At 38.8% G+C, this 24878-nt stretch overlaps 1 protein-coding gene across 2 annotated transcripts in view; it reads left to right on the top strand.

The window, feature by feature from the left end:
- The first annotated feature begins 6860 nt into the window (after positions 1–6860).
- The window catches only part of LOC121739524 (proton-coupled amino acid transporter-like protein CG1139), a 35817-nt gene continuing 17799 nt past the window's right edge, over positions 6861–24878 (top strand). The window contains exons 1-4 of one of the 2 annotated variants that reach the window (XM_042132025.1): positions 6861–6883; positions 17128–17232; positions 20479–20538; positions 21582–21732. In XM_042132025.1, coding sequence (XP_041987959.1) covers positions 17144–17232; positions 20479–20538; positions 21582–21732 — 300 coding nt within the window. In that variant the 5' untranslated portion in view covers positions 6861–6883; positions 17128–17143. Of the gene's footprint in view, positions 6884–13199; positions 13332–17127; positions 17233–20478; positions 20539–21581; positions 21733–24878 lie in introns of those variants that run through there. The other variant, XM_042132024.1, reaches the window with a different exon arrangement.

Below are 24878 nucleotides of genomic sequence, written 5' to 3'. Positions count from 1 at the left end.
TGGGCCAGTCTGAGTTTTGGCGGGAGCACTTGTCCGAAATCAGCTCTATATATTTTGTTTTTATTTGCTGGTTTTTGTGGAGATGGTTCCCTCAAGAAAGCCTCTATTGCTGAAGCCTGCCGGTTTGTTTGTGATGCAGCCTTGATCTGAGAAAAGATGTTTTTATCTTGACTGTTTGGCTGCATTGCGGTTTTTTCACGATAAAGTACTTTTTTGATGGAACTCACAAACACTTTTAATTTGGCCATTGAATTTTTTGAATTCTTAATTTTATTTTTATCGCTCTCTTTCTCATCCTCTTTTTTGCTCTCCCGTGATGCTTGGAGTCGTTCACTTGCGGAGGATGAGCTCGTCTCGTCGTTGAGTTGGGAGGCTGTTGGCTGATCGTCATGATTCCTTTTGAGGAAGCTTAGGCCCTCTGTTCTCGTAGACGATTACCTCATGATGTTCTGAGGCTTTTACTATTCCATAGTAATTTGCAGCCCTGCCTTTGTCCTGTCCCAGTGACATGGCGTCTACGCTGATTATGCGTGGGGTGGTACTGTGTCTTGTTCCCATTGCTCCCAACTCCTTCAAAGACGAACATGCACGTTCAAAGGCTGTTTGCGCGTCCCATTCAAATACTATTATCGTTTTGGTGCCCGATTGCAGTATTTTGCAGGGTTGGCCAGCGAAGTTAGATGATGGGAGAGCTAGATATTTGCTCATTTTCATGCTCGTCTTTGATGTACTCCCGTTTAGGATTGCTGCTAGTCCCGGTGATATGTTGACGTGGTTGGGAGTGTAAAGACGGCTGTATGTTATGCCTAATGTTTCCGTTGGATTTGACATGAAAAGAGGGATCGGCCTTAATTTGATTTTCGGTTCTCCGTTTTGTCCACGGGCTAGTAATTGTTGGGTTTGTGTTAGGGTCGGCTGTGTTACGATTATTGTGGTTGAAACTGCCTGTTGTATTTCTGTGTGCACCTGTGATTGTGTTGGCGCGTGTGTTTCTCCTGGCATATGGGTTGATGTGAAGTGTGTCTGTATGGACGTTGAGGTTTGTGCTCGTGTGCGTTGTGTTTGATTTCGTGTATGTTGTGTTGATGTATGTGAAATTACGCGCCTCGGTGTATAGTATAATTTTTTGTGGCCTGTGTATAACGTTGAGCCATTTGCTGCGGATGAACTGGAGACGACTTTGCTAATGAATACCATCAACAGTTCTCTGGTGGCTTTTTCTTCCATGATGGTAGGGAGGGTTGCCTGACTTAACTCCATTTCTAGTTGTATTTCTAAGTCAGAACTGTAACTACCAAACCTTGCATTCAATTAGCAGGTGGAATATTGTCTCGTCCTTTGCTGGGTCACAAATGCAGGAGGGGCTTCTTTAAGGTGGAAACGATACAAGTATGCTGCGAATCCTCCATGACCGGTCATAGCTTGCACGTGTGTCGGCGTTATTGTAACGTGCCTTAGTATTTCCCACGCCTTTCGAACAGTGGGGAAAAAACTTTTGTGACCGATCCGGTCGAGGAGGATTGGTATCTCTCCTGCCACTTAGCTGTTGTTCCCTCCCTTATTTTTCTCCGTATATAGGACATTGGCACTCTGTTGTAATCTGAGGCCGTGTTTATGGTAAGTGCAGCTTTTTTTGCCAGTTCATCCGCTCTTTCATTTCCTGGGGTACCCACGTGAGCTTTTAGCCAGAATAGCCGCACTTTTCTGCCTTCCTCTGTTATGGATTTTAGGTCTTCTTTCATTTCGATCGCAAGTGGGTGAGTCACCAAAGCATTTCTCAGCATATTTAGCGACGATCTGGAGTCGCTCATGATGTTAATTAAGCTTTCCTTGGATGTCTTTGCCAATTGGATCGCTCTATAGAGCGCATAGATCTCAGATTGGAAGACCGTATTGTGCGGTTCTAGGCGGAAAGTGGAGTGTCTGGTTTCCCTACCGTTATTTCACCACGTTAGGGCAGCTCCGGTTTTCCCCTCTATTTTACTCCCATCCGTATATATTTGGGGGCCGGCTATTTGGTGTTCATCAGTGGGGCTTTGGCTTACGTCTTCCAGGCATTCGTACTCAGTTATGATGAGTTGCGATGGATGTGGGTTTTGAAGTGGTCCCACTTTAGCTTCCACTTCCCTGTTTGGTGGTAGGTATTCTTGTGAGTACCCTTTTTTATTTTAAATAGGGTTGCCGCTTCGTGGATTCTCAGGTCTAGAGGCAGAAGGCCGGATAAGATTAGTGCCGAGGTAAGAGATACCGTGCGGTACGACTTACAGATTTTTTGGGCGAAACCCCTTTGCAGTGCGTTTAGTTGTTTTTTTACATACAACTTTTCTGCTGCAACGCACATGCCGCGTAAAGCACGATTGGTTCGATCACTGACACATATATGGTCCTGATTATCTCCTTGTTTAGACCCCAATTTATCTTCGCTGCACACGCCAGCTGTTTGTATATGTCAGCAGCTTTCCTGCAGGTTTTGGATACGTGCGCATTGAAGGTCATTTTGTTGTCTTTAGTTAGGCCCAATAGCTTGATCTCATTTACTAATTGGACCCCAACGTCAGCCATGTAGATGATTGGGTTGTCGTATTTTCGTTTATTTGTTATTAACATCGCGTTGGTCTTTTGCGGTGCAAAACGAAGTTTGTTTTCCAACCCCCATTCCGAAACCATTGCCAAAATATTATTAGCTATTTGTTCAATGGTTTGACCGTTATAACCTGAGATAACCAGCACCACATCATCCGCAAAGGCCTGTACATGTATGCCCATTTTTGCAAGAGTTTGCAGCAGCGAGTCGAGTATGAGGTTCCAGAACGTCGGGCCTGCTATTGAACCTTGTACACAGCCTTTCGTCGTCCCTCTCTCGCTCGTTGCTCCAGCATAATTTACCCTGATCTTTCTGTTTTGAAGATACGACCTTATAAGGCCGTAGATGTTTTTAGGGCAACCCTTTTTTATTAGTTGAGCATTTAGAGCTGGCCACCACGCATTATCGAAGGCACCCTCTATGTCCAGTGAAATCATCAGCACTATCTTTTTAGCTTTTACTTCTGCTTTGATGTGTTCCACTAGGTCGTAAAGGGCGTCCTCGGTTCCGCGTTGGGGTGTGAAACCATACTGGTTTTGATGTAGTGTAGGTAGGAGACGCCATTGTAGTCTGGTGACGAAGAGTTTCTCTATGATTTTACCCAGTACCGAGAGCAGGCCAATCGGTCTGTAGGACTTGGGATGGGTGTAGTCCTCTTTGCCTGGTTTCCGGAGTATGCATACATGGGCCACTTTCCATTGTTCTGGGAAGTATTTTAAGTCTAGGCATTTGTTAGCTATTGCCAGGAACAGCTCCCCATCACTTTTTATAGCAGCTGTGCATATGTCTGCCGTTAATCCATCCTGACCTGGAGCTTTCTTTGGATTTTGTCCTTGCAGGATCAATTCCAGCTCCGGCATCGTGAAAGGTGGATCGTCGTCAGACAGGCCTTCAATTTTCTCCGGATCTGACTTGACCATGATGTTTCTGAGCCTTTTATGGTATTCTTGGTCGGTTTCCACAGAGTCCTCAGCGTATTTCCTACGCTGTCCCTAAGCAGCGTCGGTTCTTGCCTTTTCGCTGTTCCCCTCAGTACTATGTAGATCCCGTCCCACATGCTCTCGGGGTCTTGGGTTGAGCAGAATTCTTTCCAACTTTCTGTGGCTGCATTTGCTGCTGCCCTGTTGTACTCGTCCTTTGTTTTGAGATAATCCTCAATTACAAAGGACCTACGGCTCGGTGCAGCGTTCCGAATTCTTCTCTTTTTTCTTAGAGTTTCCTTTTTTAGCTCTTCTAGGGTAGGTGAACTAGGTGACCACCAGGGTGGTGTTGTTTTGTGCTTTTTTCGGTTTAGTCTTGGGATGGTGCTTTCGCATACATCGTGGATGGTACTGATGTAGACAGCTATGATCTCTTCCAAATCTTGTGGGTTACTTATTTCCGACACTGTTTGGGGTGTGATGGATTTATGGAACAATGTGTCCTTAAGCTGGGTTCTAAATTCTGACCAACGTGCTTTCTTGGTATTATAGATTCGGGTCGACGTTAGCTTTATTGGCTCTAGCTCTTTATCAAGCCGTATCTTGAAAGCTATAGCATTGTGGTCGGAGGAAGTTAAACTTCTGTCAACTTTCCAGTCACTTATCCTTTCAAGAAGTGGCGGACTGCAGACGGTCACGTCTACTACGCTTTCGTACAGCCTGTCACCTCTATAGGTTTCAAATGTCGGCGTTTTCCCGGTATTAAGGATTTGGAAGTCCATCTCGTTCAGAAATGCACTGTATTCTTGTCCCCGGCGATTTTCTACTCTGCTTCCCCACCATTGACTCCAAGCGTTGACGTCTCCTCCTATTATGATGTTTTGTGTGAGCAGTTTTGGGCAGATGTCTTTTATTTGTTGTATATATGGGTCGATGTTTTGATCAGGCTCTAAGTAGATGGACAGCACTCCTATTCTGGTGTTTCCAGCTTTAATGGTGATGGCTGCAATATTTTCGGTAACCAATTGATAGTCGTGGGTGATTTCCACAAAGTCACCAAAGATAATTATTGCGGCCTTCACCGGCTTTTGGCGATTCAAGGTACACTGGATTATTTGCGTGCCTGGGTGATTCTTCATTACACCTGTGTTTCCGACGTACGGTTCTTGGACAAGTGCGATTGAGGTTTCTTTTTCCTGCGCCGCCTTAAGCAGTTCTGCTGTTGCCAGTTTGGAGCGTTGGAGGTTCGCCTGGATGATGTTAAGCGAACTTTTCTGCCCATCTTTTCTATGAGAATTGTGTGACCCATTTTCCCTTTCGCTGCCCTTAGCAGTAAGATACTCGCGACCTCGCTATCCTGTCCCACTTTTGTCGCTCCTGGCATTCTTCGCTGAATGCAGTGTGTGCCAGGTCTTCTCCTCCCTTTTTCACTTTTTTGCAATTTATGCATGTGGGTGGTTTGCCCTTATTTCTCTCCGGGCATTCACGCCCGGGATGGTTACCGCTGCAGTATCCGCAAGCGGATTCCTCTGCTTTGCAGAGGGTCTTTGTATGGCCATATCCCAGGCAGCGTGTGCACTGAACCAACGGTGATTGATCCACGATGGTGCTGCGCCCGAAGCCCAGATGGACTTTTTCCACCTGCATAAACCGACCATAAAGTTTAGGGGAATGTTCTATTACCGGATGTAATTCATGAGGATTGCGTGCTCGCTTTCTGTACCTTACTGTGACTGTTTCCCTTGAAAGGTCGATGCCTTGTAGAAGATGTTTATTCTGCGCAATTATGAGGTCTTCGATCTCCTTATTCGTGTGCGAGTGCGAGTGTATATAGGGGTTTCGGGGGCGATAAATCGATCTAGCTAGGAATCATTTTTAGAAAATATCATTTTATTCGTGTTTTATCGAATACCGAGCAAAGCTCGGTCAAATAGCTAGTAGTACATAATATGTGACATACTTACATTATTATAACGTTTTTTTCACAATACAGCTGCATATTATTATTTATAAGATGTGTTTCACACTGCATCCTCATTCACCATCCGTTTTTCTATGAAAATGGCTACGGTTATTGTAATATGCACTGAATGAAAAATTAAAATGAAATGAATATAATAAAAAGATAATATGTTATATGAACTTATTCTACAAGTTGTATTTTTAAAAATAAACAAGAAATGTACACACATCTTTTTTGCCAGTTAAAAAATATGGCATACCGCCAGCTACTAATAATCAGTCTGTCCGTCTGTGACGACAAACTATAAATACTTTCGCTTTTCGTGACGTATAGGCACACCTCCAGAAATATATGTAAAGCGTAAAGACTGATTGGTATTTGACGAGTAAAAGTAGAAACCGAATTATCTAAACTAATGTTGTAACAGGAGCGAGTAGCAGGAGATCGGTCATCTTGGCGTTCATTGAGAGAGGCCTATGTCCAGCAGTGGACGAATATAGGCTGATATGATAATCGTGATGAATGTTGTAACAGCAAAAGTGCGTCTGTTTGTCTGTCTGTCTGTCTAAATACTATCTTAAACAACCACTTAAAATCCTAGGAAAGGACAAAGCATTTTTTTTTATCCCGGAGTTTTTTTTCGGGCACTAAAAATGGATAATAATAGACCGTATGAATTACATAATAATATTATAAATTTATAATACATGCATGAATAATGCTTAAAATAAACAGAAATACCTAACGAAAAATAGTTAAGTATATCTTACGGTTTTATTTGAATTTCATAAGCCTACCATAATGAGTTAACACTGAATAAAATATTATAAAAGCGATCTCGAAGTTAAAAACAATTTGATTGAAACTTTCTACAATTAGCCAAATAGTTCTAAAAGTCTAAAGTTTAGGCGCTAAGTAGGATCAAATACACACACATATGTTGCTATCACTCTTCTTATTGGCTTCATAGTCGGATAAAAATAATCCTATTAAGCTTAAAAGTGAAACAACATTTTAGACCGTTCAACATTTTAGTCTGTAAATACACGTGGTAAGAAATAATAATCCTTAACTAAAATAGATCAACGAAATCTCAAGATCAATTATTGTAAAAATCCTGACCCCAAACGCGTGTCAACCCTATTCGTAAAGTTCAATGACCTCTTGTAATGCGGGCATAAGCCGTACAGAAGACGCTTCGTAAAATTGTCCCAAATTGACCAAAACGACACGATGCATGGAAGAAAAAATTGGTGAAATATTTTGGTGTATTTTTTGGTGAAAATATGGCAAGATTAGCCGAAAATATTGAAGACATGCGATTGATTCATTATTTATTCTGTCTAAGGGTTGGTGCGCGCGCATACACACAACTCATCTTCGTTTGTGGTGTCGCATAGTGAAGTTGTTTTCACGGTAAGTTCGTTATTTATTCGTCAAAACGTTGCGAACTTTACTTTACAAAACGCAATTTATAATTGAAAATATTTCACCATCTTTTTAACAATTTGTTTCATGCCATAATATAGCGTGTTGTTAGTGAATAAGTAATGATTATTATGTAATTAAAAAAAATAACAACTAATTACTTACTTTTATATTTAAGGGGTTCGTACCCGTAAATTACAGTAACCGGAACGGTGTAAGCAGTTATTTTGGCAAGTGAAAATTATAACTTTATGATTTTTTTTGTATGAAAATAATGTTTTTGAATGTTAATAAAGTGAAAAAGATATGCTTTTATATTTATAAATATTTATATATATACTTACTTAAAATATTTTTGCTAAATAATTTCAGTTTATTGTTAAATCAATGTTTTTCCGAACACCTACTTGTAGTTATAAATCTTTGGCCAGTTTCTTTTAACTTTTAAGAGAAAATGTTAAGAATTAATATACTTATTAACTAAACCATGAACTCTGCTTTACTATCAGATAGTTTATTTTAACATAGTATTTGCACAGCGAATGTTTTAGCTTTACGCGCCAAAGCTAAAAGGCTGATGGTTGTAAGAAATTACGTAACTTTCGCGGATTGGCGTCAGGCGCGGGCCTCTTTTTTCCGCAAATCAATTTTGGTAAAGCCCGTAGGCGCGCAAATGCTGTACTTGTCTTTAATATCTTTACATTTTTTATCTTTTTTATGGATTATTAATTTATTATTATAGGCTTACGTAGCGTTTTTGAAATAATAATACATAATATTATTATTTATTATGTTATAACCATAAAGTTAATATACCTAGCGGAATAGAGACGCAAAGGCCTGAGCAAGAGAGATGCCCAGCTCGAGATTGTTGCTCTATTCCGCTAGGTATATTAACTTTATGGTTATAACTTTTTGCCGTAGTATTGTATTCAATATTACAGAGGTCATTGACTTGTTTGCGAATTTGAAAATTAATTTTCAAAGACTTTCGTGACTCTCGTTGGTCACAAGTCACAACTACTATATGATATTCACAATTTCACACACATGAACATATTTTAACACTATGTCAGTACTGTCGAGGAAGTTGATTCCTATGCAATTGACAGACAAACGTTATTTGGTATATGTCAATTCAATGTTAATTGTGATCTGTCAGCTGGGTTTGACGTAACGCGACCAAACTACTTAGGACCCCGATTTGCATAGGAATCAACTTCTCTGATAGTACATAAAAAATATTTAATAAATATAGCCCGTCCAGTATACATTTTTTAAAGCAACCTTTTCTTGATCTATTTTCTAAATTATTATCAGCTCGGCGAAGGTTGATCTAAGTTCGGATCGAGCTGCAACAGTTCAAATATAACGTCAATTAATTTCGTTTTTCGACGTCCGTGTTGTATTTTTATGTGGGAAATAACTTTTTGCAAGCCTTTAGTTTTCTACCAAACTACTAATTATTTTCTATCAAACTGAAATCAGGCTTTACACTAAATTCTAGATAAGACGCGACGATGGCTGGATCGAGATCGGTCGAATCCATATCCACAATAGTATTATTATAAATGCGAAAGTTTGCCTGTCCATCTGTCTGTCTGTTACCTCTTCACGTCCAAACCACTGAACCGATTTTGATGAATTTAAATACGGGGATACTTTGTGTTCCGGGAAAGGACATGGTATACTTTTTATCCCGGAAGAATGTACGGTTCCTGCAAGATAAACGAATTTTGGCGCAACGGAGTAGCGGGCATCATATTCTATTAAACTCCTTAACACAGTCCAAGTCGACGGGATATAATAGGTTATATTTTATTTCCGCAGCATCATAGGTATGTGTGATAGATAACCTCTGACGGCACACAGGGGCTAGGTCGAGTGTAATTGAGAAATATCAGCTGCAGTTAGAATGGAGTTAGTGTAAATAATGTTTACTCTTATTGTTAATCGTATATAATAGTAAAATACTCTATGATACTACGACTTCTGTTATTTGTAGGTAAAATACAAATAACAATATTATTATTCGTTCCTTACTTATGATTCATGCGAAATTGTGTCTCTGTCTGTCTGTTACCTCTTCACGCTTACACCGCTAAACCGATTTTGATGAAATTTGGTAAGGAGGTACTTTAAGTCCCGGGAAAACACATAGGATACTTTTTATCCCAAAAAAGTGTACGGTTCTCGAGCTTTAAAAGATATTTGGCCCAACGAAGAATGCGGGCATCACATAGTTGATTACACATACATTAAATAGCTATAAAAGCTATACATTAAATAGCTTTATACGTGGGAGAGCCATGCTTCGGCACGAATGGGCCGGCTCGACCGGAGAAATACCACGTTCTCACAGAAAACCGGCGTGAAACAGCGCTTGCGCTGTGTTTCGCCGAGTGAGTGAGTTTACCGGAGGCCCAATCCCCTACCCTACCCTTTTCCCTTCCCTACCCTCCCCTATTTCCTTCCCTACCCTCCCCTATTTCCTTCCCTACCCTCCCCTATTCCCTTGTAAAAGGCCGGCAACGCACCTGCAGCTCTTCTGATGTTGCGAGTATCCATGGGTGACGGAAGTTGCTTTCCATCAGGTGACCCGTTTACTCGTTTGCCCCCTTATTTCATAAAAAAAAATGTTATACTAGCTTTGCTCCCGTCTCTGCCCGCACCAAAACAGTTTATTGTCTTGACTTCGCACATTTTAAGTTTAAGTAGCCTCGCCTTCCTATGCCAGGGACCATCCATAAAGTACGTCACACCATTTTTATTATTTTTAGACCTTGGCACAGGTGGTCACATTTGTGAGACCCCCTAGTTTGACGTGACTTTGCAATTTTACATCTAAAAATTATATCCAACTCAATATTTATTATAATATTAAAGTTAAGAATAATAGGATAGAAATGTAAACACTAAAATACTATCTAAAATATACAGATATATTATATATACAAACTTTAAATATAAAACTATAAAAAGAAAAACTTGCCCAAGTCGTCCCCATCTGGCAGAGTGCCCAGCAAGCTGACAGCATTGCCACGTTGGATGGCAATTGCTATCCGCTGTGCCAGGTAGCTCCCAGCTCTGGGGTCTCGGGTGGCTTCAACAAGCTTCTTAGATATTCCTCTAAAAAGCTTATGTACCCCCGGACCCCATGCGCCTAGAGTTTCCACCCCAAACGGTTCAAATATAAGATCTCCGCTGAGGTTCTCATATTTGCGCCGCTTGAGGTTCTCTGCTTGGTTTGCGGCTGCGCCCGCACAGCTCGAGGTGCTCTGAATATGGGACGAGGCGAGTGTGTCGACACAAGTAGCGTCCCACACAAGGGCCCGACCCACATTCCAGGGCACCAGGGTCATTCCATCGGGTCTCTTGCCATCGTCGCGCTCCAAACCGGAGGGCTCCAGTATCGCTGGCACGCCGGCAGTGACAAGAGCCCGACGAATGAGGTCATTCAGGTTGTGATGCCGTGAAAAGCGTCCGGCACTTCGCGAGCAGCACAACCCGTGGTGACCATAGCTGTCAACGCGCGCGCCGCAAACACACTGATGGGGGACGACATGGGGGACACCAAGACGCAGGGCAGTGGCAAGACGGAATGTATTACGGTCCAGCAATGTTCCTGTGTTTTTAGATGGCAGTGCCTGCAGCCAAGCTCCCGACTCCCACCTCTCCACGGCCAAAAGTCGAGCCCGTTCTACGGCGCTGGTAGACGTGTTAAACAGTTTATTACGCACCAGTTCGCAGACGGGCTCGTCCCAGAGCCTTTGGGAAGATGTGTTCTTGGGAACCTCGCTGCCGGCACTAGCAATGTCCCAGGCATCCTTGGCCTCGTCCGCAAAGGGAATGACGATGGGCAAGATGATATTTAAATTTTCGCTTTTTGATTTATTGAATTTAAAATGTGATGTCACAAAACTAGGACCCATCACCCATACACCCTTGTCACTCCATGTCACACTTCGTTGACCCCCTGTAGGTGTGACATTCTTTATGAATGAACCCTGATGATCGATTTAGTGGTTAAATAGGGTTAAATCCATTAAATGCTTTTTGCGTCACAAACAAACTAATAATAATTACAATCTTATAGTTTAAGGTACGCTGTACGGTACAAAAGTGCCTATATCGCTAAAATCTATTTATTGCGAGGAACCCGAGATCTTCCCATGACAGCCACTTTTTAAGTAAAAATCTGGCATACGATAATCGGAAGCGTTCGTTGCAATGGCTGTCCCCTGGAGAATCATCAAATCCTGCCCTAAGCGAAAATTGACTTAGAAAAAAATTATTGTGTTTGGTGGACTAGTGCCGGTGTCGTTCACTACAGCTTTCTAAAATCTGGACAAACGGTTACGGCAGATATCTATTGTCAGCAACTGTAAACCATTATGGAAGTACTAGCTGCTAAAGAACCAAGGCTGGTCAATCGCTCTAGGCCACTGCTGCTTCAGGACAACGCTAGACCACACACTGCACAACAGACGGCTGCAGTTGGAATGTCTGCGACATCCAACGTACTCCCCGGACCTTGCTCCAACAGATTACCAATTTTTTCGGAATTCAGATAGCTTCCTACAAGGAAAAAAATTCAACTCTGATGTGGCAGTCCAAACCGCATTCAAAGAATTTATTGACTCTCGTCCCTCCGTCTTTTAGTAAAGGGATCAACAATAGTACCTACATACTTTGATTAATTAAATATATTATACAAAAAAAAATCGACTTTATATTGCTCCCATGCAAAACGACAATTTCATTTGTAAGGACCTAATGTTGTGGTTAAGACTTTAGCATATTTAGCACTTTAGCATATTAAAATTATTTTACGGACTACAGACCAGCGATATAATGAGCTCAAAAGTCTTTAGATTAATAATAATAATAAAAAGTATTCAGAATATCCATTTATTGTGCAACAAAAAGCCTGATGTCCTTTCATGACTCCCGTTACCTGTAATTTGCCTACATCCTTTATGCAATGAACCTAAATGCGAGCAAAAAAAACTGCATTCCCAAAATTGCAGAAAACTGTGGAAGCACTAACCGGTCCAACTTGTAATTTGGAGGCTGGAAATTATATCCCCCGGGAGAGACGGGTCGTTTTTATTTTTACTTTTTAAACAGATTTATAACAACTTTACTATCATCATGATGTAGTTCAACTGATATTGCAAAGTAAATTTCAGATTCGGAGATTCTATTCTAACTTCAGTTTATGTAGGTTATTATCGATTTTAAAATTAAACATTCAGTCTTGACTTTCGATCACACGTTCTGTTGCATGGCGTATCTACAATAATTATTATTTATACTGTATTTTGCCAGCAATTTTACTAAACTTTATTACTGTTAAGGCTCCCCTGATCTTCATATTATAAACGGGAAAGTGTGGAAAGCATAGGATAGTTTTTTTTTAAATAAAATTAGGGGTCTAATGAATATGGATGCTCGCAGCATCAGAAGAGTCGCAGGTGCGTAGCCGGCCTATATCTTTGGCACAACGGAGTTGAGGGCGCGACGTCAGCTAGTACATACAGTAAACATACATAATATGCTAGTGTACAATGTACATAACTCATGAGGTCTAGACGTACATAGCCATAGTTTACGAGCTATGTTCGATCGAGTAATATCGGATACATTACGATCTGCAAACACGCCCGCCAATCCCACTTCGTCAATGTTTGCGCACAGTTTCAGTAGGAGTGGTAGGAGTATTTATAGTTTACAGCCGTGTGTAGAGTAGTTTTTGTAACCACCCTAACATAAATTCTTTGATATAATCAAAATAACAAAGAATGTTATACAAATTTTTACAATTATTTAAAAGGAATTTTTGTGCCTCGATTCGCCGTTTAAACTTTAGTCAACATAATATAATTGAAATTGAAACTTACATACACGTATATTGCATAATACATGCAGAATTAAATAACATTACATTAGAGAGATGGATGTTGTATATTTTAATTCAAAACTACTTAATGGATTTTAATTGATATTATCATAGTAGTTTAAATTTTGGATTCACAACAAGCTGCACAGACAATTTGAAATTTAATGTAGGCTATATTTCATTAAAAAACACAGGGTTACCGTGGGAATTATGTGTTTAATCGAGTGAAGTCACATGCAAAACCTTCTTTTTAGAAGCCGGTCAAATACTGCCTATCATTTATTAACATTTATATTTTTTATTCAACGCAACACAAGAACGCGGGAAAAATTATTCATGAAATCGTGTAAAATAAAAACCCTGAAGCTTGCAACATCGTCATATTTAAGAGTTTGAGCATCGGTCGCATTAATAGTAGTGGGGAAACAGGATAGAAGGCGGGCCTCTCATAGTTTACGTCGTTCCCGTGTGACACGCGGACGTTCGCGTTTGTGACTCCCAAGTGTTCCGGATTGTGACCCCCCATCCCCATACGTATGTTGACTGTTAAATTACATGTACTATTTTCATCGCATTTTCGTAGTTTTCAAAATAGCTGGCGAATTTTATATAACCCATTGTGTAACGGTATTGTTTATTTTTGTATTTATTTGCATAACTTTCGGGGCGTTTGCGAAAATTTCAGTGTTTTACAGATCATATATAAAATTGATTTACTATTCTTAAACATCGTTGCTTGCTGTTACCGCCGTACTCAGAGACATTTAGTTACGATTAGCCTTGAATTTAAGGAAGAGTTTGACAGATAATGTATGGGGCTTATGTCAACATTTTGAATTAATTATTACAATTAAGTAAATAATGTTCCACTCTGAGTGCGGCAGTTAGTGTTTTGATTTCTCTTATCTTAAAAAGATCTAACTAATAAACGTCTCGTACACAACTGTGGCATATTGTTACATATCGACCCCGTTAGGTTAAAACGCTGTATCCTGTAATGCGTCAACTTTTAAAAAAATCGTTTTTTTTTTTAACTTAAGCTTGTAACCAAATTTTATCCAATGTAGATAGGTACATAGTTTCTTTATGAGCTGATTACTTATAATATTTCCAAATTTCATTCTTTATTATTTTATCGTATTTCTTTCCATTATCTTAAAATACTATAAAACGTGTTTTGTCTTGACGGTAACTCAGCTTGCATCGTTTTGCAAAAATAAAAATAAGCTCAAACGCTGTAATCTATACATCTATACATATAAATAAAATTAGAGTGTCTGTTTCTAATATTGAAAGAACCGTTTTTTACTAAATGCATATGAATGTACATAGGGTACAGACACCAAAACAACATTTTTTACAATTTTTGTTTGTATGTCTGTCTGTCTGTCTGTTTGTTCCGGCTAATCTCCGGAATGGCTGGAGCGATTTTGACGGGACTTTTTTAGGCACATAGCTGATGTAGTAAGGAATAACTTAGGCTACTTTTTACCGACTTCCGAAAAGGAGGAGGATATATCATTTCACTTTTTTTATAAAGGAACCTTAAAAAGGGGTTTCTTTTTTCTTTTTTATTTTCTTTGTTATCACATTTTGCTGACGCGGACGAAGTCGCGGGCAACAGCTAGTATTTAATATTTTTGCAAAACACTGTAAGGGCTTGCAGTGCCGCCCAGCTAAAGTGCCAGCTAAAATATTTCATCCATTTACATTTTGGGTTACAGCAAAATGATAAATGGAATATTTCGGTTACAAAGCTGTCCTCAATTTTTTGGGTTCAATCAATACAAAGCTTACATCAATTCGATAAATTTAGACTATATTGTTACAAAACGATGTAACCCGGTAAACCCGGGTTGCATTGTTTTGTCGTAACAGGGCAGATATTACTTTTTAAGCATTGGATTAGTTTTTCAATTATTTTATTAATTACTTCTTTAATAAATTAAATAGTTAATTTATTACTTAATTATTTTGTTCCCTCTTTACATTTTAAAACTGCACAGTCCTTAGGTGGGTCTTCAAATAGAATTTTGAGGACTCTACATACAGTCACTTTAAAGTCTCCATGAAGATAAATTATGGTTAAATTTGGACAATAGTTAATATAACAAGCTTTTTCCGGCTGATCGTCAGCGTGGGATTTGAAGATCAGTCTGTGATGTAGAGTCGAGACTTGTGTTCTATAATAAAACATATAATATTTTTAAAATTCATATTATGGTACTATCCATACTTGCTTACTATACTTACTAATATTATAAATGTGAAAGTGTGTCTGTCTGTCTGTTTGTTACTTCTTTACGCCCAATCCGCTGAAGCGATTTTGCTGAAATTTGGAATGGAGATACTTTGAGTTCCGGGAAAGGACATAGGATACTTTTTATCTCGAAAAAATGTACGGTTCCCGCGCGATAAAGGAATTTTAGTAACGAGTTGCGGGCATCATGTAGTGTGTGTGTAACTGAAAAAACAAAAATTTCGAAAATCGGTTCACAAACGGCGGAGTAATCGTTGAACATACAAAAAAAAATATCCACAGCCGAACATATAACCTCCTCGTTTTTTGGAAGTCGGTTAAACATACATTGTAAAGAAACAATAAAATATTCAGATGCCAAAAATAATCCCAAAAACACACACCACCACCAATAGTTGATCACGCTTTGTACCTTTTTGTACTTTTAATTAATCATTATTATTAACACTGTGGCAAATTCTTTGAAAAATACCATTACAATGCACAACCATTTTGTAAAACAAGTAGAAACAGTTTACCAAGTTATAGAATTGAAAGTAGAATCACCGATGATTTTGATGATAATAAAATTAAAGCACAATAAATGCAGAATATTCTATATTTAATTTTCAAATTCGAAATAGTACCGTATACAATATTTCTCTCTAATTACATAATCTAATAGATAGATAACAATTTTATTATTTAAATAATAAACATTTTATGTGTATTGTCATATTTTGGATAATAACTAAGATCTTTTACGATGTATAGTCAAGGATTTTTAGTTTTCATTCGTCGTACTACAGCTATTTATTATGGCTATGTCTAGTTATATATTATAATCTAACATAAGGCTGTTAGCGAATGGAATAACAAATACATTAATTATTGTGACTTCTTTTATGAAATGAATTTTGATCTTTAGGCAAAGTGAAATTTTCTTTAGCTGAGTTGTGCACTTTTTTGGGATGGGTAAAAAATGATTAACCCCCATCAGGGGCTGTGCCACGAAACCGTGTTGAGACCATAAACTGAAATGAATTTTGATCTTTAGGCAAAGTGAAATTTTCTTTAGCTGAGTTGTGCACTTTTTTGGGATGGGTAAAAAATGATTAACCCCCATCAGGGGCTGTGCCACGAAAGCGTGTTGAGACCATAAAGTTAATATACCTAGCGAAATAGAGAAACAAAGGCCTGAGCAAGCGAGATGTCGCTATCAGTAACACTGCGTGGTAAAAAGAGACGTGTGATACATGACAGCAGCACTCTTTTTTTGACGTCCAGTCGGCACGTGCCGCACGTTGACAATTTAATCTCATAGAATTCATGTTCAATCATGCTTGTGTAAGTGTATACGTACACATATTTTTCACATAGATGAAAATCAATTTCGGTTTCGTTTGACAGCTCGAGATTGTTGCTCTATTCCGCTAGGTACCGTATACTAACTTTATGATTGAGACTCAAACAATCGTACGAGAATTGTTGCGTCCTACTCTTACAAACGTGAAATGACGTTGTTAGAGCAGGACGCGGCATTCTCGTCAGATGGTTTGGGCCTACAGGGCCGAAAATTCGTAATAGAGTATCTAAGACCACCGGCGCAGCCTAGAAGTGGAAATAATCTTTCTACCAGGCGACGAAAAATGCCTGCTGCTTGGTTTTCATATTTTGTGCCGGCCTCGTGGAGTATCTGCCCTTTAGGCAAGACGTTTTCTTTGTCGCTTCTTTATTAGGAATAATAAGAATCGCCGATAAAAATGTATGGACTTGACAAATGCGTTCGATAAGTAACACGAAGTGACGTTCGGCTCGCTTAATGTCAATTCCATTTATTTTTTATCGTCGATTCTGTAAATAAGCTATAAAGAAAAGTCTTTGCTAGGGGCTCTGTTATTTTTAGTAGAGTTTTTATTTTATTTTATTTGGTTTGTCAACAATTGATTACATGCAATACATTTAACAAATACAATTTTAGGTTACAGTAAAAACGTATATCAATTTCTTAAAGACAAATACCGCATTCACAATATCATAAAGTTAACTAAATATAGTAGAGTTAATCGTAATAATCAGTTTTTTTAACAGATAAACAGAAGACACGATGGTAGCTGACGATGGAGTTGAGGGTGGAGAGACGGTGCGTCTGCAGCAGGTGTCTGATGGTGGCAACCCATCACCACTGCCAGCCAAGTAAGTACGCTGAGTACTTGGATAAATTCTTGGAGTCTAGCAAATCTGTTAAAACTTCTGAGGTCAAAACCATACAAAAATCATCATCACGCGTTGCGGTCTGAATTGACCCTTAAATGTATACTGGATGTAACAAAAGTAAGTGATAATATTTTAGTGTGTATGGGTCCCCTGAAGTATAGGAGTTCGCTGTGAAAGAAGCAGCGATGAAAGAGTTTTTTTTTGTGATTTGTATGGGCAAGTGTACACGCGTCATGAATTTCTCCATACAAAAGTGAAAAAAAGTTTCTCTTTCAGTCAGCGCTGCTACTTTTACAGTAAACCTTATGTAAGGGACACTTACATACCTAAAAATATAATCACTAAGTATGTTTTTTTTACATCTTGTTTTGTTTTTTACATCTTGTTTATATTTAAAACATAGTTTATATTTTAGACATAATATTAAAGCATCGCTAATTCGATGTCTAAAGTATTCCATGCGATTCGACGTCTTGAAGGGTAATTGTACGAGAAAATGCCTCTCTTGGAGGTGCGCCCTCACAGGGAGGACGGAGGAGTCACGTATAATGTAACATTGTAGATTCGTGTTTGAGCATTAAATTACAAAAATACTTCCCTGACTGACGAGTATTCGCGTGTAATCTATATCCATATCATCAATAAAAAGATTTATCCTGAATGACATGAAAATGGAATCACGCTACAGCGTAAACCACTGATCGTAAACTTGACATTCGGGGAAGTATTCTCCGTATGACGTAGGCATGCGAGAAGAAGGGATTTTTTGAAATTCCTCTCCTAAGGGTGTGAAAAGGGGGGTTAAAGTTAGTATGGGACAACTCGATTCCTTATTCCGATCTGCTCGAAAATTTGCATAAATAATAAATATTATTATTTGATGTATTTTATCGAAGATAAATTCATAGTTTGTTGAAATTTATCTTCAAGTGGTTATAAAGCATGAACAGTCATGGGACCCTATAATATGGGACCGATAGAGTTTGTGTGACCTCTGCGTCGCCACAAAGCAGTGTTTTTAAACTTAACTTAAAAAAAAACAGCGCTTTGCGGTGACGTAGAGAGTTAGAGACGTAACAAGTTGCTTGGACGTTGCCATGGTAACGTACGTCACTGTAAGCTACATCGCGATGGCGTCCCGGTAAGTTATGGCTCTAATTTGATTACATGTGACGTTATCTGGGGAAAGGGACCTTGTTGTCGGTTCTAGTTTCCGAGATAATCGCGTTTAAAGTAAAGCGTCGAAAAAAATCATTTTTTTATTTTTTTGCTCCATAATAATAAACAGACTCTAAATTTTAATATGATACAGACACAGGTTTCAAAAACGATTTTTATAGGTTAAATATTTTTTAAAGTTTAGTAAAAAAGGGACCTTATTGTCGGTGCTGCAGTCGAGAGTCGATTGCGGCTTTCTGTCGGCACGGTACCTACTATTATACTACTAGTAATTCGCACCAAGCTGAAATACGGTAATATTGTTTAGAATATCTGGGGGCACGGTAGTGCCCCCACCAAGTCGAACGCGAATCAAACACTGCTTTACCATCATTTACAGGAACCATTTCGCCGCATTTTCAGATCCCTATTTGCGAACCATTTTGAGAGAAGATCATTTAGTTCCGAAGTTAAGCTAAAGCAAAGTTTCGCAATTCACTCACTCACTCACTTACTCACTCAATATGATCCATCATGACTGAAACATCCGAAACCATGATTGTTTTGGCAGACTAGTCGGCCGATTAGTCGGCCGGCTAGTCGGCCAAAGTCATGATCGGCACATCAGTCTAGTATTTTTGTTGTTATAGCGGCAATAAAAATACACAATCTGTGAAAATTTCTCTATCAAGCAATAACCACCACCTAATAAGAATTTCGTTGCCTGGCACTAGACTCAAAATCTCTACAAAGTACCTAAATAGTCTAAAACTATTTAGACTTACAAATTAGGGTTTCTAGGAATCTGTTAACGAAGGTCTTTAACCCCTGAATTTGCGTGTGAGGCAGCAACGTCACCTTTTCGAGGTCTTTGGCCTAGATTTGAGGTCTTAAAGTCATCTTTACTAAAAATAGTCACTCAATAGCTACGCTATACAATATTTTGTCCTTGTACATTATGCGCCTTTTCTACAGTAAGGCTGCGTTGCCACCGGCGCGGGCGGCGCTGAGCTTAGCTGCGTTGCGAGGAATGTTCATTTTTAAATTCAACAATGTATTTAGCTCATCTCCGGTGGAAACGCAGCCTTAGGCTCAATTTATACCGCGGAATGGAATGGAAGCGACTTTTTGCAACGAAACTGTACCACTACTAATATAATATATTCTGTGACTGTACATAGTACAATTAATTTTATGTCAACAGTTAGCACACCAATTAAATCGAGCCAAAAAATTGGAGGCGCATTGTCCGCGGAATTCTCGTGAATTCTTCGGTGTCAATTCCTCGCATGAGGTGAAATTGCCGCTTCCGTTCCGTTCCATATCGCAGCGGTGTAAATTGAGCCTTACACGGAAAAAACATCGTGCGCCCTATTTTTTTTTTATTGATAAGAGGGATAGACTAAGGAAATCTGTACGATCGTTGAATGTACCATATTGTTGTACTTTAATGGTAGATACTTTTAGATGTTTCTGGTCTGAAGTAGCTTTACCACATAGAAAAACCCCAACCGCGTTCAGTTAATTCATAGAAGGGATAATATTAATTTAATTTTGTCGCAAACAATATACTAAAATTAATTTGGTTTATTGTTCATCGGAATAAAAGTGACTGGCCAAAATTATTGAGATTTGGGACCATGGCACCAAAAGATAATATTGTAATTCTTATTTAGCATGTTGTAGCAAACTATCGTACCTTTCTAATACCCATTAAATAATGAAAACGGGACCCTATTTATTACTGAGACTTCTGTTTGTCTGTCTGTTTGCTGTTTGTCTCCAGGCTGTGCTGTTTGAATCACAAGAACTGCTAATGCCAGACTTTAGACTTATGAAATTTTCACAGATTGTGTATTTCTGTTGATGCTACAACAACAAAATAATATACTTAAAACAAAATAATATAATTATTTATGGGTGGCGAGTCTGACTCAAACTTAGTCTTTTTTTTGTACTATTTGGTGCCTGCTTTTTATGTTTCGAGTTATAAAAAGTAGGCATATATTTTGTGAGCATTTATTTTTCCAATCATTTTTCATCACATTGTATACAATTTGTTGACAGAGATGATGCTGAGAATGACTACGATCCACATTTACACCGGGACCTCTCCAATCCAACGAAGTAAGTTTAATATTATTAGTATAGTTATAGTTACAGTCTACCCACTGTATTTACGACCGACATAAACGACTAAATTAGTACGTCTTTGTATTATTTTTCTGTAAGGCCTATTACTGAGACTTCGATGTCCCTCCGTCTGTCCGTCTGTCCATATGTCTCCGGGCTGTATCTCAATCCTCAAGAACCGCTATAGCAGCTAGACTTCTGAATTTTTTACATATATTTCAGTTGCCACTATAAGTTATAACAACAAATACTAAAAACAAAAATATAAAGTTTTTAAGGGCCCCCATACAACATTTTTTGGCCTTTTTAGCTCGTAATCCATAATGGCAACAAGTAGGCATTTGAAATACAAAAGACTCGCACTTGGCCGATTTTTTTAAACTGGTAGTATTATAATTTATATCTCACACTGAGCGTTGGAACTAACACATGTTTTGAAACGTAGTACAATGTAGCAACTAGCAAGGACCTGTGAGCCCTCGGGACACATAAATTTTGCGTGATGACAATTTATGATGCTCGCCCGTAATAAAAAATACTTATGCTGAATTTTATTCAAAATATATTTATGCAGTATTAATCAAATATTATTACAATCTAATGTATTTTTACATACTATTATGTTTTAAGTAACATCACAGAATACATATTAGTATAAGTGTAGTAATAATATTATGTGAAGATCCGTCCCATCCGATACTTTTTGATCGTTATCCAAATATCCTATACAGGCTTAACTATATCTATAACTTCCTTCCTAAATGTTCCTATTTGATCTTTCATTTACTAGTAGATCATGGCCTTTTTATCCGACTCCCAAAGAGAAGAAGGTTACAAGTTCGGCTGTATGTATATTTGTTGTGTGTTTGTAGTTTAATAGCAAGAGCCTTTCCAATAACACGGAGTCCCTAATCTACCTTTTACTTTACTGGCTCCATATTCAAAGCTTCTCTCTTACCAGCGACATAAAAACCCTCATCTACCTTCTCCCTTGATTAACCCACCAGAATCCACACTAAAGGTTTTTCCAATTCCAGCAACATGGAGACCCTGGTCCACCTGCTCAAGTGCAGCCTTGGTACGGGGATCCTGGCGATGCCACAGGCCTTCCACCGATCGGGGCTGGTGACAGGCATCATCGGTACCATCCTCATTGGGATACTGATCACGCACTGCTTGCATGTCCTGGTAAGTTATGGGAAAGGCGATAGTCTTTAATGTTTTAATTTTTTTTCAATAGTTTATACTTTCAAAGTGCCTGTTGGTATAAGGCTATTGGCTATTGATTTGAAGTGAAATTTCATTAAATATACAATAATAGTTGGCAATAAAGCAACTTGTCTCGTCTTACAGGCAAGAGGGCCAGCTTAAGCATTAGTGACGGACTGATAGTCAGTGGTTTGGCAAAGTAAATTCTTCTGTTGAGGATAAACAGACAACATTTCAACAAAATAGGTCGAGCCGTTTCGGAGAAACAAATAATAATTTTCTATAGGTACTTATCAAAAGTTGTGGAATTCATTTCAGACATTTGTTTCTAACTGTTATAAAGTATACTGTATAACTACTGTAGGTTACTTATGCAGTATGACTTTTCAAAAATTAACAAACGAATTCGAAACGCTAGCAGCGTTTGAACATCAAAGGGAAGTTCATAATAGGTGGATTTAGATGCAAATTGCTCGTCAGCCGACCGGCTCGGTTTAAGCTAGCGTGCACGCCAGATGTGGCTACACAGTTTTTGTCCCAAATTTTTTTTCATTCGGTATTTTATTCTTAAATTTTGACCTGCTGCTGTATATTTGTTCTAAAATTGGCCTTTAAAAGATATAACTTACCCAGTATTTTTTTCTAAACATGTAAAGGATGCTAGCTTAATTTTTTCTGTTAATCATGTTAGAATATTGAAGACATCTTTCAGTAAACTTGCGCTATGGTCAAAATATGTGAGAAGTGGTACAGACAGAAGATCATTGCTATATGTATAGGAGGATTTGATGAGATGAGGCCACGATTCATAATGGTACTAACTACTAACCAATAGGTATGAATCGTGGCTTGTCACACGGTTTGGAACTTAGGCCGCGTCCCCATAAAACACGTCGCGGCGTTGTCACCGTGCCACGACACGACGCCCGCGCCGCCACCGTGACAAGGTGCGGCGCTTTTGTATGCGACTGTGATAGGTATTTTCATATGCCTCGTTTATAAGTTTTGGAACCTAATTTTTAACCGGCTTCCAAAAACGAGGAGGTTATACGTTCGGCTGTGGATATATTTTTTTTTGTTCGGAAGTTTCACCCTGAATAGGGGCGCACGGTGCACAGCGGGGTCACATATAGCAATTCCTCTCAGTCAGTTCTGCAAATGAATTGTCAAAACTGTCAAACTGACAAATGTCAGATTAGGACGAATTACTACAGTGCGACAAGGGTGATATGAACGTGGGCGGTGGCGCTGCTCGTAAAGGACTGTCAAAAATGACGTTTTTGTATGATGGCAGCGAGCGTTAGCTCCCTTTTTCGTCACGTTTATTTAACGACTTGTCGAGTTGTAGACATGAACTGCAAGCAGACTCGCATTTTGCGATTTTAAAAAATGAATCATATTATGATTCTTAGTGTGATTTTCCAAAGCGACCATTTTAGCCCCGCAGCTCGCGGCGCTGTTGCACGGCTAATGTGACACGTTGCGGCACGCTGTATCGCGGTTTGATACCGCGCCGTTTTTGATGGGGACGCGCTGCACGCCGGACACCGCCTTCGCAACTGCATTATTATTTGCAATATTGCACCAATTGAGAACATGACGTCACTCCCAGTCCCTTGGGGACAATAATTGACGATTTCGACGTCATGACCACGCAATGATGGCGCCATGATGACGCTTCGTCAATCAGAAGACTAGCTAATAAATAGCCAATAATCGTTTTCCAATGTTCATCAAGTGCATCAATGATGTGACCTAACAGATTCTTAGATCAATGATGTCATCTAGGGCTCCTCTTAATTAGCATCGTTGAGATGATTAACAATTTAAGACTTATGAACTGCTGTTTCTAAGCTATTTGTAGAGATAAAAGCTATATTGTTAGTACATGTTATTGTGTTACAATGTTTAATATGAATATAGCATCCAGGTATTTGATGCAGTATCAATCCCTGGATACATACGACGTAGATTTGAGGGTTTGCATTAACCTGAGGAAAAACAAAATGTCTGATGGTCTTTAATCTTTATGAGATCTATATTTATGCCCCCCACCTTAAGGGGAATCGCAACTCGCGACTATATTCTTAGCTTCCAAATCATACCAAAATTTGTGATCTACTTTTTTGGGAAGTTAATGTAATCGAGTGATAATAGAGCTTTATTATACTGCTAATTTATCGGCGTTATATGCCAATGATAGACAGCAGTGGCGAAGGGTGAATATTTTCGGAAGGGAAGCCGGAGTAAAAAATCTACTTACCAAAACGCTCAGCACTGATGTTCAACAATGTTCGAGTTTCAAGTTATCGATAAGTAAGTAAGTCGATAATGATGCCTTTAAAAAATGCCTTCTGAGTTAAGTTGTATGCATGACGGCACATACGTAATAAATTTGGAAAACGAAGTTTTCTTCGACAGCAAATAATCTGTCAGACCATAGTCTCAGCTGTACGAGTCACAATTAACAAATCACAATACAAATTAATTTAAATTCGCGACACTGCACTCTTTTAACGCTAAAACAAATAACATTCGACATTTAAACACAAAACAAACAATTTTTTTACAAACACTCATCTGCCATTTGACTCATAACAATTTTACTTCATGAAGTTCATCTTTCTCGCTCGCACTTGTGCGTTGCTAATTAACCTTTCTCCGTAATAACTCGCCGAGTATCGGCTTATTTCCGAGTATATTGGCGCGTGGTAGAATGAGACAGAACATGACGATCAGTTCACAGGAATGAAAAGGACAGATGCTTACTATGAAATATCGTTGTATGAAGAAATAACCCGCTAATTTATCGGCTTCTATCGGAGATGGAATGCACGTTGCATTGCCTATATAAATTTGTAGGCGATTAATTATTAATTCAAAGTCCAAACTATTTCAAGTGAGAAAAAAAATTATTGCATATAAAATTTTGTAGGCGATTAGTGAATTCAAAGTTTTTTAAGTATGTAAAATATTTATAAGGTAAAAATGTATTTGGCCCATAGATTCGATTTTCCAAAAGGGAAGCCGACGGGAATCGGGTTATAACGACTCTTCGCCACTGATAGACAGACTGAAACTGATTGCAAGAATTAAAGGGTCTGTTTCACCACTTCCTGATAAAT

Source organism: Aricia agestis, chromosome Z (assembly GCF_905147365.1).
Source record: "Aricia agestis chromosome Z, ilAriAges1.1, whole genome shotgun sequence".
Lineage (NCBI taxonomy): Eukaryota > Metazoa > Arthropoda > Insecta > Lepidoptera > Lycaenidae > Aricia > Aricia agestis.
The sequence above is the reverse complement of the archived record's forward strand: the minus strand, read 5'-3'. Positions and strand labels throughout refer to the sequence as shown.